Source organism: Lampris incognitus, chromosome 11, assembly GCF_029633865.1.
Source record: "Lampris incognitus isolate fLamInc1 chromosome 11, fLamInc1.hap2, whole genome shotgun sequence".
NCBI lineage: Eukaryota > Metazoa > Chordata > Actinopteri > Lampriformes > Lampridae > Lampris > Lampris incognitus.
The window spans coordinates 48,139,450-48,157,333 of NC_079221.1; the positions used below are offsets into that span (position 1 = coordinate 48,139,450).

The window sequence follows — 17,884 nt, forward strand, 5'->3', positions numbered from 1 at the left end:
GTTCTTCTTTGCAGCCCACAAATTCCCAAGAATCCCAAGACCCAGTGTACAGACTTGCCTGCAAAGCCCTTGCAGCCCACTTCAGCTGACTCACAACGGGCCTTCCACCCATTCCTCCGACACTCAGCTACCAAATCTGCACACCTGGCTCCCTTCCTTTCTTGTGCCTCCTCCATCCTATCTTCCCAGGGGACAGTTAGCTCTAGCAAAACCACTTGCTTGGTTGCCATGGACATCAGGACCATGTATGACCTAAGTATGGTAGCTGCAATGGTGTCTGGGAACCTCACTTGTCCCTCTAGGTCAACAGGAACTGCCAGTCCCTTGCTGTTGTGAGCAGCCCACCCTGGGTCTTTGGCTGGGGCTTCTCCCCTGCTCGAACAAAGGTGATGGTGCATTTTGTTGGATGTTGCTGTTTGCTGTAGCAGATCCCAGTGCAGATGGTGTCTGCTACTGCCCGCAGAACTTGGTCATGGCACCAACAATGCCACCCCTCTCCCAAGACCTTTGGACAGCAGCTCATGATGTGCTCCAAGAATCTCCTTTTCTGGCAGAGTTGGCAAGCAAGTGAGTCTGCCAGACCCCAGCTGAACAGTTCGGAAGAGTTTGGGAGGACATCATACACTGACTGGACCAAAAGCTTGAATTGGTGTTATTCCACCTTCCAGAGTTCTGCCCCGGTGATCATCTGGCCGGTTGTATGCTCCCCACTTGGTCCAGGCCCCCTGTTTGCACATACCCACCATTATGTTGTAGCAAGCTTCCTCCACCTCTGCACGTACCTCCTCCCGGTTCAGCTTTTGCCTGTCCTTTCCTCGGGCTTTTCCATAGCAAGGTCTTGAATTGCTTCTGAACCTGACCTGACCAGGTGCCACAGTGACCATGAGGATGCTGTGCCGTAACCTTGCCTCAGCCTGCTCAACTGCCTCCTGCGCGTGCCACTTCCTTCCTGTTCTGACCTTGATACCTGCAGAGGAGACCTTGGTGTCAGCAGAATCTCGGTAGAACAGGACTTCTCTGGCTCGGGGGACCTTGAACTCCTCTGCCAGACTGTTGAGAGGAAGCTGTAGCTTGGTGTTATGTCCATAAAGGACGATGCTGCTTAGGTTCTGCGGCAGGCCCAGCCACATGGCTGATCTTCCCTTCGAAGTCCTCCACAATAGTGATTGGGACTTCGTAGATTAGCAGTGGCCAGAGGAGGCGAGGCAGGATTCGATGTTGATATATCCAGGCCTTGAATTTTCCAGGAAGCCCTCTCTTGTCCACTGTGGCGAGCCAAGTGTTGCAGTCATCATTGGTTGTGTGGCATACTGCTGTGTCCTTCAGCTTGCTGGTGAAGGTCTTACCCAGGCTCTTGGCTGGCTTTTCAGTCACGGATGGGATTTGGGTGCCTCCCAAAGAGAAGCTTAACTCGTCAGTTACTCTTCCTTTCTGGAGGACCAGAGACCTGGATTTTGTGGGCTTGAGGCTCATTCTTGCCAATGTAATGAGCTGTTCAAGTCCTTGAAGGACCCACCTGCATCTGGGCACTGATGTAGTTGTTACCATTAGGTCATACCTGAACACTCTGATCAGGGGTTTTCCAGTGCCAGTTTTGGACCAGGGACCTCCACTTCTTTCACCAGCACTCCACTTCCACAGAATTCACAAGCATATTCATGGCCAGCACAAACAGGACTCTGAAATTGTGCAGCCAGTGATGATACCCTTTTCTAGCTGATGCCATGCTGATGTCGAGGTCCGAGTGGACACCCTCAGGCTTAAGTTGTTGTAATAAGAATAGTTAACATATAGAAGTGGTAATCATCTCACAGGGTGAGAGAGGAAGAATCCTCCAGCGAGTAAGTATCAAGTGACAGATTACTGAATAAGGCTCAAATTAATTAAATACCTATGTAGAGAGGTACTCAGAATTTGGTGCCTTCCTGTCTGAAAGAAAACCTTTTATCATAACAAAGGTGAAAAAATATACTCCTGCATCTGTGCTTGTGTTCATGTACTTGTTACCAAGTGAGTATATATTCTATCATGTGTGTGGACATTTGTATATTTCATTTGTGTCTTCCAGGTGAATTTGGTGAGGTGTGCAGTGGGCGTCTGCAGACACCAGGGAAGAAAGAGATCGCAGTGGCAATAAAGACACTGAAGGGTGGTTTTGCTGAGCGGCAAAGGCGGGACTTTCTGCGTGAGGCATCAATCATGGGACAGTCTAACCACCCAAACATTATCAAGCTGGAGGGTGTGGTCACCAAAAGTAAGAGGGATCGCTGTGAGGAATTTAGATTGATTTGATTACTCATACTTTAACCTAAGGGCCATGTTTGGTTTATTAAACTTCTGCAACTTGTACAGTTCAGTTGAACAAATTGTTTTACAGTAGCTTTGGCATGGCGTATCTGAGAGAGCGGAGGATTTTAACTGGTAACTCTTTGTGTACATCCTGAGTAGCAGTAATTCATACTGCGTTAGAGTTTGCCTATATGTGAACAGGTTCTTTGTGAATGTGCAAGCAGCATGGAGGTTTGCACATGCATTCATGTCACCTATGTGCAATTATTTATATATCAACACAGATACAGGGGGAAAAAAGTTTTAATGCATATTCCGCTCCTCATTAGTTGAGCACTTATAACACCATTGACGGTTTCGGAAAAAAAACGTTATATATAAACTTAGCACAAAAAGTAAGGAAATTTGTGTTTGGTAGATTATTTTTTGTTGTAACAATGCTTCTTGGCAATAAATCTTATATCAGGCACCTGATATTCAGCACCTGCGGTACCAGAAGCTCAAAACAAGAGTCAATAGCAACAGCAAAATAAGCTGTTTGGCATTGGCAGAGAAGAATTGGCAAATTTTTCATGGGCACAACCCACATACTCAGCTCTGCTGCTCATTCCAAAAATGCATGTTCCTTACAAATGCAGCCCCATTTAAAGGGGAAATAAACAGGCTTTCCAACGGTATAAGATTTATTGCCAAGAAGCATTGTCATTGTCATGAACCGGCCTTCATCCATCCATCCATCCATTATCCGAACTGCTTATCCTGCTCTCAGGGTCGTGGGGATGCTGGAGCCGTGGGGATGACTGCTGGGATACCGCCCAATGACTGTTGGGACAGGCTCCAGCATCCCTGCGACCCGCCTTCATTAAACCTCTAAATTAAAGCAACTTAATATAATTTTAAACCCCAAATCTATTTTGCATGAAGAAACAACCTGTTGTGGCGATACACAATTGAGGGTAGATTCACCAGGGGCTGCTGCTCCTTTAAGGCAGACGTTCAGAGTGCTGACGTAGGCACTGCTTAGAGTTTCCGGGGTGGAGCCATGTTAGCAGCAGCCTAGCGGTTAGCTGGTTGCCATGAGAGATCGTGCTGTATCGGTGTGGTTTTGTGTGGCGAGTAAACGGAATTGACTTAACTCGATCTCTCCGTCTCCTCATTCCTGTGCTCCCACACTGTCATCATCACAAACTGTGTGACTATCTGGGTTTTCCATTTTCCCAGTGCAGAAAGACTGCATTTATTTAGTGGACACCACTCATTTTTATAGGGTCAAACATGATGAAGACAATCTTAGTAGCCTAGTGGTGTAGAGCTTTCATGGAAATATGAACAAAACAATGTTTCACTTTTTCTAATAGGTCACTTTAGGAAAAGTCATCACATTTCAGGTTGAAAAAAACATCATTTTGAGTCTTTTCTCTGCTGTTCAACACTGTTACAGACCTTTTTGCCCCATAAGACAACAGAAGGTCTAACAAGAAGAATTAATTTTAGGCTTCACTTGGTGAAACTGAACATCCTTTGCTACACAGTGTTATGAAATTGGCATCAACTGATACTAATGTTGCTGTTCAACAGGAAATATGATGAATCCAGACAGAAATCCCCCATAGAGTACGCATTTACAGTCCATATCATTGGCCCATGAAAATCATTCTTTTGTGGCCTAATCAGAAAGAAACATCAGGGCATGTTCAACAAGGTCTGACAGTACACATGAGAAAAATGGAAGGATAAGGAATAATGATAATGCACCATAACTCCTTCAACAGGATGGAAATGGAGCAGGAGATTGACAGGTGGATTGGTGCAGCATCAGCAGTAATGTGGACGTTGTACTGGACCGTTGTGGTGAAGAGGGAGCTGAGCCGGAAGGCAAAGCTCTCAATTTACCAGTCAATCTTCATTCCAACCCTCACCTCTGGTCATGAGCTTTGGGTAGTGACCGAAAGGGGGAGATCGCGGATACAAGCGGCTGAAATGAGTTTCCTCCGTAGGGTGTCTGGGCTCAGCCTTAGAGATAGGGTGAGGAGCTCGGACATCCGGAGGGAGCTCGGAGTAGAGCCGCTGCTCCTTCACGTAGAAAGTAGCCAGTTGAAGTGGTTCGGACATCTGATTAGGATGCCTCCTGGGCGCCTTCCTTTGGAGGTTTACCAGGCACGGCCAACTGGGAAGAGACCCCGGAATAGACCCAGAACTCGCTGGAGGGACTGCATGTCCAATCTGACCTGGAAACGCCTTGGGATCCCCCAGGAGGAGCTGGAGGGCGTTGCTGGGGAGAGGGACGTCTGGAGTGCCCTACTTAGCTTGCTGCCCCTGCAACCCCACCCTGGAGAAGTGACTGATGAATGGATGAATGAGCGAATGCATGAATGAACTCCTTCAACAGTAATATAAATAATAACGCATATCTTAGTCTACATGGTTTCTGCTCTTCAGTGCCATCAGTAGGTCATTATCTTCTTTTTTTAAATATTTTTAATCCATTTTGAAGTGCATTAGAACGTATAGCAAATGTACTAACATACAGACCGTGTCACGCATAAAGAAGAGACAGTTATGAGCTCATAACTGCATCACACATAACAACATAGATAACATAAAACACAAGAACATCCCACATGAGAACACTGGATCTTACACAGTACATACACTACCGTTCAAAAGTTTGGGATCACCCAAACAATTTTGTGTTTTCCATGAAAAGTCACACTTATTCACCACCATATGTTGTGAAATGAATAGAAAATAGTCAAGACATTGACAAGGTTAGAAATAATGATTTGTATTTGAAATAAGATTTTTTTTACATCAAACTTTGCTTTCGTCAAAGAATCCTCCATTTGCAGCAATTACAGCATTGCAGACCTTTGGCATTCTAGCTGTTAATTTGTTGAGGTAATCTGGAGAAATTGCACCCCACGCTTCCAGAAGCAGCTCCCACAAGTTGGATTGGTTGGATGGGCACTTCTTTGAGCAGATTGAGTTTCTGGAGCATCACATTTGTGGGGTCAATTAAACGCTCAAAATGGCCAGAAAAAGAGAACTTTCATCTGAAACTCGACAGTCTATTCTTGTTCTTAGAAATGAAGGCTATTCCATGCGAGAAATTGCTAAGAAATTGAAGATTTCCTACACCGGTGTGTACTACTCCCTTCAGAGGACAGCACAAACAGGCTCTAACAGGTACTATTTAATGAAGATGCCAGTTGGGGACCTGTGAGGCGTCTGTTTCTCAAACTAGAGACTCTAATGTACTTATCTTCTTGCTCAGTTGTGCAACGCGGCCTCCCACTTCTTTTTCTACTCTGGTTAGAGCCTGTTTGTGCTGTCCTCTGAAGGGAGTAGTACACACCGGTGTAGGAAATCTTCAATTTCTTAGCAATTTCTCGCATGGAATAGCCTTCATTTCTAAGAACAAGAATAGACTGTCGAGTTTCAGATGAAAGTTCTCTTTTTCTGGCCATTTTGAGCGTTTAATTGACCCCACAAATGTGATGCTCCAGAAACTCAATCTGCTCAAAGAAGTGCCCATCCAACCAATCCAACTTGTGGGAGCTGCTTCTGGAAGCGTGGGGTGCAATTTCTCCAGATTACCTCAACAAATTAACAGCTAGAATGCCAAAGGTCTGCAATGCTGTAATTGCTGCAAATGGAGGATTCTTTGACGAAAGCAAAGTTTGATGTAAAAAAAATCTTATTTCAAATACAAATCATTATTTCTAACCTTGTCAATGTCTTGACTCTATTTTCTATTCATTTCACAACATATGGTGGTGAATAAGTGTGACTTTTCATGGAAAACACAAAATTGTTTGGGTGATCCCAAACTTTTGAACGGTAGTGTATATGAAGCAAAGTTGGCCATGAAGCTGGTGGGTTGTATGGGGATAAGCAAATATGAACACGGTAAGAGAATATGATCATGCATTGAGAAGCCACACGTGCATCCTTTTCCTGCCGTGTCAGTATTCTGAAGGCCTGTCTTTGCCACAGTCTTTTTGCGATTTATCAGAAAATTCCACGGAACTAATGACATATATAAACACTGAAATTAGAATGGATTGTGGTCCAGGAATCTGGTTTTTCCTTCTGCCGATGTTCTTCCTGTGTTTTATCACTGGGAGGAAGTAGATTTGGAGCCATGAGGCTTCTCTCACAGAATAGGTGCTCCTTGTTATGGCTGCTGTGAAAAAAAACTTCATGTTTGAGGTGAGGCAACCTTCTATTCTATTTCTGGTCTTCTATTTCTAGTCTTCTATTCTATTTCTAGTCTTCTATTCTATTTCTAGTCTATTTCAGTATCCAGATGCCTCCACTGACAGAGGTTGTGTTGTAAAGCAACCGCTGCTCATATGTGATTGGGGCAAGAAGAAAAATGGGTGAAACTCGGGACTGGTCATTTATGTGTAAGGAGCAACTCATCATGCAGCCCAGTATCACGCCAAAGCGTGTACTACACCCGCCGGTCCAACGTGTCAGTATCACGGTTTGCCTAGCTCAGGTGTGAAAAGTACACGTGTGTATGAAGGTGCAGTGCCAGCAGGGGGCGATGATTAGGGTTAGGGTTCAACTCTCTACCGCCAAATGAAATGTAATTAACATGACAACACTCATAGGCAACATAAAACATTTTAAAAAAATGTTAAAAAATATAGCAGCCGTGTATCTTCATCTTACCTGATGGGGAGGGATTTTGGAAAATGCTGAATGCTTCGTTTCCTCCGTGGGGAGTTGCTGGCATTTAGTTAATCATCGCCCCCGCTGGCACTGCGCCTTCATACACACGTGTACTTTTCACGCCTAAGTGAGGCAAGCCATGACACTGACACGTTGGACCGGCGGGCGTAGTACACGCTTTGGGGGGTTACTGTGGTCCTCATAGTTGCCTTTCAGTGCGGATGCACATCTGCATGCTCATGCACACACACTAAAAGACTGGACCCGGACCACAATCCACACCTACACAAGCCAAATGTATGCTTAGAAATGATATAAGTTGAAAATATATTTTTATCTCTCGCTTTTCTGTCTCGCGTTTTGCTGTTTTCTGTTGTCATCTTGACACACTCATTAAGGAGAGCGGTCGGGCTGTGACTGGCTGCCATCTACCTGCACTAGAAAACTAGATGAGACATAAGACTCCAGTGGTCCCATTCATGCAGTGCACCCCGGGTCCATTTATTTTTGCCAAACACTGCTGATTAGTTCCAGACAGCTATGCTTGATGCTGCCAAGTACTACAGCTTACTGAGGGTTCATGTGGGGAACCGGTATCATCTGAGGTTCTGGAGCTTAGACTGCTTTTATTTGTCATGTCCTGATATGTGTGTCTCATACATGCAAGGGAACGAAGTTACGTTTCACATGGACCTCAGTGCCACATAAAAACAAATAACACACAATTATTGTCTTTTTTTCTAATTTATTTAATAGATTTCATTGACCTGTGGCATCCAGGTAGCGTAGCGGTCTATTCCGTTGCCTACCAACACAGGGATCGCTGGTTCGAATCCTCGTGTTGCTTCCAACTTGGTCGGGCGTCCCTACCAAGAGGATGCCCGACCAAGCATCCCCTTTAACCTATCACATCTACCCCCTTAAGATGATTTCTCCAAACTAGAATAACGGGTCGCACACAAACACACAGAACGACATGAAGTCATGCAGACTACGCTGCATCCCACTTTAATGTAAACATAACGTTTTAACAGGCCTGTTTGAGGTTTTGTCTTTGTCCGTGTGGTTGCAGGCAGGCCCGTGATGATGGTGGTGGAATACATGGAAAATGGATCTCTAGACTCTTTCCTGAGGGTGAGTGTTGCAGCAAGCAGAAACCTTTAAACTCAAATATTGTTTCTGGCCTCAGCGGCTTTTTTTTTTTTTCTTTTTTTGTTAAATAGAATGACCAGGCGGCACAGTGGTTAGCACGGTTGCCTCACAGCAAGAAGGTCCTGGGTTCGAGCCCCAGGGTAGTCCAATGTTGGGGGTGGTCCCGGACGTTCTCTGTGTGGAGTTTGCATGTTCTCCCCGTGTCTGTGTGGGTTTCCTCCGGGGGCTCCGCTTTCCTCCCACAGTCCAAACACATGTAGGTCAGGGGAATTGGCCGTACTAAATTGTCCCTAGGAATGAATGTTTGTGTGTGTGTGGGGGGGGGGGGCTGTGATGGCCTGGCGGCCTGTCCAGTGTGTCTCCCCGCCTGCCGCCCAATGACTGCTGGGATAGGCTCCAGCATCCCCGCGAACCTGAGAGCAGGATAAGCGGTTAAGATAATGGATGGATGGACAGAATGACCAGATAGGAGGGACTACATTAACGTCAACAAGGGGAAAGGTTAAATAAATACCACACCTGGCTTAAGTTTCATATTACAGGAAGACATACAAGAAAATTAAATGGATTAAACGTCATCATATGAATTAAAAATTGTGTTAAAATTCTCTTTCACCGTATAGATGGGAGTGATTTTGCTAGCCATTGTTTCCTGGTATTGTGATGTAGTGAAGAGATGGTAGCTTAAGGCCAAACCTCGCCATGTCCTGAAGATGCAGTCAGCAAAAACAAATAAATTAACAAGGGATCAAATGACTCCCACTGAGAATAAACACTCCAGTCTACAGTGTTACTTGTTCATTGTTTGGTTTTGCTGGTCTGGCAAACCCCCCCCCCTCCACACACACACACACACCAACAGCAGCACCACCACCAGCACCAGCACTGTAACACCGTGGATGAGATGCTCAGAACCCACTAGTTTGAGAATACAGATGAAGCTGAATGAAGATGAAGCTGAATGAAGACAAAGCTGGATCAACCTGGCAGAGAGGAGGGGAAGCACTTGCAGGGCGGACGTTTTGTCTCCCCCTTCAGGCAGTGAGAGTAATTTGCTTCTTTCGGTGCTCTGAAATGAGGAAAAGCTACAAAAAGCTAGCACCGTTGACCGTTTTGGTTTTGTTTTTTTTAACTTTGACTTTGACTTTTATACCTTTCTCTGGACGCTGAGTTTCTTTTTTTTCTGGAGCATCAGAAACATTTCTTGGACACTTTAGTTTTTCCGCCATATCTTCCAAGCCCGGAAACTTTCTGGCAGAAAGCCCAGAAGGCCACCCAGTCAGAGGCATGCGAATGCTTTCGTCATGGACGTTCAGCTCTGGCAAAGCGGTCATTGCTGGTTGACATAAAACGAATTGTCATTGCCCGATAGGTACCAGAAACCCGATTTGTTCAACGCATGCGCGAAAATGGGTCTGCTTCCTGTCACCGCTATCGTTTTACAACATTGCTGAAAAGTGTCTTCTCTGCCTTGAAATCATGGATTCTTTTTCCTTTTACTATCATTTGCAGGAATATTTCTTCCTCTGCTAAACTGTCGCACAGCAGGAAAGTTGCGATTGACGGGGTTGAAGAGGACAATTTCAGATCAGGAGGGTCATGAATGACATTGGCTGTACTAGTTAAAAGGATAGTTTTAAATGGCAAAAATAAAGGAGTGTCTTTGTGATAGGTTCAAAAATTATTCTTTTCTTAAATGTATTCATTCATTCATCTTCAGTCGCTTCTCCGGGGTCGGGTCGCGGTGGCAGCAAGCTAAGTAGGGCACTCCAGACATCCCTTTTCCAAGCAACGCCCTCAAGCTCCTTCTGGGAGATCCCAAGGCGTTCCCATGCCAGATTGTACATATAGTCCCTCCAGTGAGTTCTGGGTCTACCCCGGGGTCTCCTCCCAGTTGGCTGTGCCTGGAAAACCTCCAAAGGAGGGCGCCCAGGAGGCATCCTAATCAGATGCCCGAACCACCTCAACGCAAAGGAACCTAGGGAGGGAGCTCTACTCCAAGCTCCCCCCGGATGTCCGGGCTCTTCACCCTATCTCTAAGGCTGAGCCCAGACATCCTACGAAGGAAACCCATTTCAGCTGCTTGTATCCGCGATCTCGCCCTTTCGGTCACTACCTAAAGCTCATTACCATAGGTGAGGGTTGGAACGAAGATTGACTGGTAAATTGAGAGCTTTGCTTTCTGGCTTAGTTCCCTCTTCACCACAACAGTCCGCTACAACGTCAGCATTACTGCTGATGCTGCACTAATCAGCCTATCAATCTCCGGCTCCATCCTACTCTCACTCGTGAACAAGACCCTGAGATACTTGAACTCCTTCCCTTGAGGCAACAATTCATCCCCAACCCGGAGGGAGCAATCCACCCTTTTCCATTAGAGAACCATCGCCTCAGACTTGGAGGTACTGACTCTTATCCCGACCATTTCACATTTAGCTGGAAACCGCCCCAGTGCGCGCTGGAGGTCGCGTTCTGGTGAAGCCAACAAAACCACATCATCTGCGAAGAGCAGAGATGCAATTCTGAGGTTCCCAAAATGGACACATTCCTCACCTTGGCTGCGATTTGAGATCCTGTCCATGAATATCACAAACAGAACGGGAGACAAGGGACAACATTGGCGTAGTCCAACACCCACCGAAAACATCTTTGACTTTTCGCCAAGAACGCGGACACAGCTCTCACTTTGGTTATACAAGGATCGGATGGCTTGTAGCAACTGCCCCGGTACCCCATACTCCCGCAGTACCCCCCACAGAGTGCCCCAGGGTACACGGTCGTAAGCCTTCTTCAAGTCCACAAAACACATGTAGACTGGCTGGTCAAACTCACATGCCCCCCCCCCCCTCAGCACTTCCACAAGGGTAAAGAGTTGGTCCGTTGTTCCACGGCCAGGACGGAATCTGCATTGTTCCACCTGGATCCGAGGTTCGACAATTGGTCGGAACCGCCTTTCCAGCATCCTAGAATAGACTCTCCCAGGGAGGCTGAGCAAAGTGATGCCCCGATAATTGGAGCACACCCTCCGGAACCATCTCTTTTCTTAAATGCCGAACTCAAATGAGGAGCGTTTCAATTGAAGTCACACTTTATGTTGATAAGTGCAACGTAGCTTTAGAAATACATATTGATAAAATATGTTAATGTGACTTTAACAATACTACCAATATCTAGTGGTCCACTTAAATTTGATAAATTTAAAAATTATTTTAGGTTAAAATGTATCATAGTATATGTTTCCATAATTGAATGAAGTTAGGGTTATTTAGTTTTTTTTAACAATTACTTTATTCAAGCAATGTGAGCATTTTACCAGCCTTTTTTCTTGATGACAAAATTGGCTTCATATATTAGACATTCTTTGTCAAAACAGGAAAAAAAATGTGTTTATTCAATAAGGAAAAATATAATCTTCTATTTCATTAGTGTCATGTGTTAGACGTTCTTTACAAAAACAAGAAAAAATATGCATTTAATAAGAAAAAAATGAATCTTCTATGTCATAAAAACATATTTATATGTCATAAAAACATCTCTATGAAACCACCTTCTCCTAGATCACCACCTTGCTGTGGTGGAGAAGCTTGCGGGCCAATGATCCCAAGAGTTATGCCGTCCGGAGCTTGGCTCCAGGTAGGGTCACCCAAGGCGGATAGGTCAAAGGGGTGGTTCCAGATGAAGCGCAATCCCACAAGGACCTCAACGGCAGAACTGGCGGAAGATGTCTCCATGTCACAATGGCAGTGAAGGTGGATGAAGGCTGCAAGAAAGGGTCGTCCCCAATCGTCTTGGTTCTCCATGCCATTGGACTCTGGCAACCCCCTACCAAGGAACATGCATTTGCTGCAGGCGCATCAGCCACTCCATGTAAAAAGCTGTCATGCAGGCATCCTCTTTCAAGGATCAACCCATAAACATCTAGGGTCAAAGCCTTGTAGTGATCAGGCAGAGGTGACGGGGGCAGGACAGTGAAGTCTGGCAGTCCTTAGCCACAACCTGGCACACAGGTGGTTGGTGTACGTCGCTATGCCCTGGGACAAGCAGAGGGACTTCTCAGCTGCTGTGCTGTTGTAGCAATTATTTAATTCCACTCTGACATTAAATGAGGAGCAAGACAAAAATATCTTACAGTATTGTCACACTTTAATATGTTCAGGAACAGACGCACAAGCCTAGATACTTAAGTGCATGCCCTGATTTCAGAGCCCACTCCCTTTATACCTTGCAGCAGGGGTGCAGAGGGCCAGAAAAGATACCCTAATCCTAGTCTGTCTCACACTTCCTGTCTGGACCACCACATCCAGAGGGATCACTACCATGTGGTCAGAAACAGAAACACATATATTTCAGAACCCTCATGGACAATCAATTCAGCAATCGACCTGAACGGCATCCTGCCATCATTGCCCAAGAGCTGAGAAGATTCCGGAATAATACTGCCGCACTCTCTGCAACCTGATTGGCCGACCAGGGGCAGATGAAAGAGGAGAAGGGTGGTTACACTTTAATTCTGGAAAGGAAAAGCAGCTGATGAACCAAGGACCTACGGTGTGGGCTTTGCCCTCAAAAGCAGCCTCATTTGCCACCTTGCTGAGCTTCCACTGGGCATCAGTGAATGCCTGATGACAACATGACTGGCGCTTATAGATAACCAAACCATCACTGTTATCAGTGCATACGCTCCAACACTTGACTCACAAGATGAATTAAAGGAGACCTTCTATGCCGATCTGGACAATGTTCTCACCAAACTCCCCCAAGACGATAAGCTAATCCTGCTTGGAGAGTTCAATGCCAGAGTGGAGATGCATAATTGGCATGGAAGGAGTTGGAAAAACAAACTCCAATGGCATTTTGCTGTTAACAACATGCTCAGAACACAGCCTAATAGAGTAGAATATAATTCTATTTATTATTTATTTCTTACATACATACAAATTACATTTAATCTTGCATTTAACCCATCCTAGCTGTGTAGCTAGGAGCAGTGGGCAGCTGCCGTGCAGCACCCAGGAACCAACTCCAGTTATTTCTTCCCATTGACTTGGTCAGGAGCATAGACAAGAGTATTAAACTTAACATGCAGGTCTTTTTTGATGGTGGGAGGAAACCAGAGTGCCCGGAGGAAACCCAAGCAGACACGGGGAGAACATGCAAACTCTACACAGAAAGGACCTGGGACAGCCTGGGATTCGAATCTTGGATTCTCTTGCTGTGAGGCAACAGCCGCCCATCACCAATCATCACCAACACACACTTCCACCTGAAAAACACATTTAAAACAACCTGGATGCACCCTCATTCTAACATTTGTCCCTTCATTGATTACATTATCGTCCATCAAAGAGACTACGCGAGGTACTAGCCACCAGAGTGATTAGTGCAGACGGCTGCTTGAGTGACCACTGCCTTATTTGCTCCACCTTGTTGATACTGATACTAATTGATGGATACCTTGGGAGAGGAATAGGCTATGGGAGTAAACCCCTACAGAAAAATCAACATCCATGGTGCTGTTGTTGTTTGTTTTTCCTGCCCTTTTGTATCTGTTTAAGTCAGAGAGTACTGCTGGTGTCGTGTGTGGCTGCCACTTCTCCCTCTTTGTAGCCCCCCCCCCTTCCCATCCACCCCTGTATGTTAACTATGTTTATCTGTTGTCTTGTTTCACCGCCGTTTATTGTAAAGCGGCTTTGAGTGTTAGAAATGCACTATATAAGTTTAATTTGTTATTATTATTATTAATTTCGTCAACAGTTCCAGGCCATGCTCAGTACATCAATGCCCAAGCAATATCCAGATGATATGGAAAGCCACTGGGATATGCTCAGGACTGCAATCCCTGGCATCTGTAAAACCACTCTTGGACATAAGATGAAAGACCCACCAAGATTGGTTTGATGAGAGTGACGTGGGAATCCAATGGTTAATCAACATCAAGAGTCAAGCCTTTACCATCTGGTGGACGAAGAAGGCCGTTGAGATCCAGCACCTTGCAGATGCTGGGGATACCAGAGGCTTCTTAGATGCTACTAAAGCAATGTACGGTCCCAGCCACTGCCGTCTAACCCTACTTTGCGCCAAAAGATGGTTACACACTGCTAACAGACAATGAGTCAATCAAAGAGAGATGGAAAGAGCACTTCCAGGACCTTTTAAACCAGGACTCTAGCCCTGAGATGGATACCCTCCAACAACTCTCCCACCAACCCAAAGAGGAGGACATGGCAGCACCACATAGTCTAAGAGAAGTCCAGGATGCCATCAGGAAGATGAAAATCAACAACGCTGCTGGTCCTGATGTAATACCGGCAGAAGTACTGAGGGCAGGTGGACTGACACTCCTCAGACATATCCATGCCCTGCTACTTAAACTATGGGAAAAAGGAAACCCCTGCACAGTTTAGGGACACAGTCATTGTCTCTATCTTTAAGAAACGGGACAAAGCTGAGTGCGGAAACGACCATGGCATTTCCTTGCTTTCCACAACAGGGAAAACCCTGGCTAGGGTCTTGGCCAACAGACTCCTCTCAATATCAGAGGAAATTCTATGAGTCCATGAGTATAGCGCACAACATTGTTTTTATTCTCAACTTTAAGTTGTTGTGGGAGCAGTCATCTCTAGATAGAAGAGACGGTCTTCACCTGAACATGCTAGGTAGTCTCATGCTTGTTTCTAATTTGCAGCACGCTGTTCTGTCCTTCACAAGTGACTGACTATTGACAGCTGCCTCAGCTGGTGAGGGTGGGTGAGGCCACTCACATCCAGCACCTGAGCAATCAGCACTGTCGCCCCCAAGGGAGTGTGCTCTCCTCTCTACACAAATGACTGCACCTAAGGTTACCCGTCTGTTAAACTCCAGAAGTTTGCAGACAACACAACCATCATTGGCCTTATCAGGGATAGTGAAGAGTCTGCATATAGGCGGGAGGTTGATCAGCTGGCTCTCTGGTGTGACCACAACAACCTGGAACTGAACACGCTCAAAACAGTGGACATGACAGTGGACTTTAGGATGAGTCCCACAACACTGCCTCCCTCACCATACCCAACCACATGGTGTATATGGTTAAAACCTAGATTTCTGGGTTCCACAATCTACCAGGACCTAAGGTGGGCATCCAAAATAGACACAATCATCAAAAAGGCCCAGCAGAGGATGTACTTTTTCCGCCAGCTCAAGAAGTTCAACCTGCCTCAGGAACTGCTGATTCAGTACACTGCAATAATCCAGTCTGTTCTCTGCACATCCATCACTGTCTGGTTTGGATCGGCCACCAAACAGGACAGGGAGAGACTACAACGGACAGTTAAGTCTGCAGAGAAAATCATTGGTGCCAACCTGCCCTCCATACAGGACTTTATACACCTCCATATTCAGGAAATGGGCAGACAACGTCACTGCAGATCCATCACACCCTGGTCACAACCTGTTCCAACTCATCCCCTCTGGTACATGCTACAGAGCACTGTACCCCAAAACAACCAGATATATTTTATATTCTTTCAGCGGGCTGTCATTCAAATGAGCGCTTAACACTGTCAAATAAAGCCAACCATTTTGTATATACTGTACTGGTACACTCTGTCATGTACATCTACCTCAGACGTGTGTAAGTAATCTGCGAACGTTTTTTTTCAGCATCTCTGATCTATTCTGATATATCCGCCTGCCGCCCAATGACTGCTGGGATAGGTTCCAGCATCCCGCGACCCCAGTTGGGATAAGCGGCTTGGATAATGGATGGATGAATGGATGATATATTCTCTGCACCATTGCACTTTATCACCTCTTTTTTCATCTGTATAAGTCAGTCCTTTTGTATATATCTGAATATCGTTGTGTTGTTATTCTATGTTAGGTACACTGAGAGCCACGAAACCGGAGTCTAATCCCATGTAGTGCAAACCTACATGGCCAATAACCATGAATTTGATTCCATTAACATCACACTCGTGCATTCCTGAACCCTATTCTTCCCCTTTCAGGAATCAGGAACACTTTATTTGTAATTTAATCTTCCACCTTCCCACACCGGAAGCAGAATATATTAAGCAGATTTTTTCTCAATTTTCCCCTTTTTCTCCCCAATTGTATCTGGCCAATTACCCCGAGCTGTCCCGGTCGCTGCTCCACCCGCTCTCTGAAGATCCAGGGAGCGCCCGGGCCGACCCGACCGACCAGAGGAGGCGCTAGTGCAGCAACCAGGACAAATACCCCCATCCGACTTCCCACCCGCAGACACGGCCAATTGTGCCTGTAGGGACACCTGACCAAGCCGGAGGTAACACGGGGATTCGGCACGGCGATCTTGTGTTGGTAGGCAACGGAATAGAGCGCTATGCTACCCGGACGCCATGATGCTCCACATTTAATGAGACAATGATCTGACACATTGGATGTGATTGGCAAGACAGTAAGATAGAAATCAACTAACCCTTTAGAAAAAAAAAATCAAGGGTGTTATTACTGCAGTGAGTCCACTCTTGAACAAACTGAGCAAACCAAAACTTTTCGACAAGCGCCAGAAAGGCTTTACTTAGAGGATCATCCATCTTATTCGGATGAATATTGAAATCACCAAGAATTGGAATCTCATTAGGATGAGTAAAAAGACCTGAGATAAATTCTCCTAATTCTTCAAGAAATAGTGAGTAAGGGTTGGCGTACAGGATATGGCAAGCTCCTGGACGAAGGAGCGACCTCTTGCAGCTATTGGTGCCCCGTGTGCTCCGTCCCCAGGTTCTCCAGATGGTCCATGAATTGGTGGGGGCGGGGCATTACGGAAACGCCAAGACCCTCTAATGCCTCCGGGGGCAGTCCTACTGGCCTAGCTGTCGATGAGATGTGGAGTTGCACGTGCACTTCTGCGACTCCTGCACCGCCCAAAAGGGACCGAACCAGTGCTCCCACGCCCCACTGCAGCAGTACTTGGTGGGGTCCCCAATGGAGTGAATAGGGGTGGACGTCCTTGGGCCTTTCCCTGTCACCGACTCCAGCAACCGCTACGTCCTCGCGGCTATGGACTTCACACCATCACGACAGCGGAGAGGCTGGTGGAGGATATGTTCGCCCACTTTGGAGTTCCCGCCGAGCTCCACAGCAACCAGGGGCGCAACTACCGAGTCCCAGGTATTCAGTGAGATCTGCCAGCAGCTGGGGGTAAAAAAAAAAAGAGGATGACACCGCTCCATCCTCAAAGTCACGGGATGGTGGAGCAGTTCAACTGCACCCTGGCCACCCAGCTTACCATCCTCACCAGCCAACACCAGCGAGACTGGGACCGCCTCCTTCCCCTGGTCCTGTGCTCTTACCGGACTGCTGTCCAGGAGTCTAGCCAGTCTAGCCAGACACTTGTGGATTTGGTGTTCGGGGCCCTGCCAGCCTGAGCAGTCAAACATCACTTATTGCAGCTTCAAAATTAATCACTGGAAACAAATAAAATGAATATGAATAACATGAGCCTTGTATCATGTTGTCTTTGAAAAGAACTGGTCAGGAGCAGTGTGCATGGTGTAGACCAGTACCACACTCTGTTGATTTGAAGAGATTAACAAGGCTTAATGGTACTACAGTGGGCATCGTGTACAGTAAAAGGATGTGTAATTCTAAATATATTTAACAAAAACCTACTTTTTTTTCCTCTCTGTAGTGTTCCTAAGTTGTTAAAATCAAGCTGTGCCATTTTTAGGATTCTTTGTTTGAAATTTTTAAAAAATCCAATCTTTAACAAATTATTTTCACATAGTATATCTCACTGAGA

General features: G+C 45.9%; 1 protein-coding gene across 2 annotated transcripts in view; it reads left to right on the forward strand.

Annotated features, from left to right (window-relative positions):
• Positions 1-17,884, forward strand: part of LOC130120859 (ephrin type-A receptor 6-like) — a 177,797-nt gene that overhangs the window by 140,495 nt on the left and 19,418 nt on the right. For both annotated transcript variants that reach the window (XM_056289651.1, XM_056289652.1), the window contains 2 exons: positions 2,069-2,254; positions 8,042-8,103. In XM_056289651.1, coding sequence (XP_056145626.1) covers positions 2,069-2,254; positions 8,042-8,103 — 248 coding nt within the window. The remainder of the gene's footprint in view (positions 1-2,068; positions 2,255-8,041; positions 8,104-17,884) is intronic.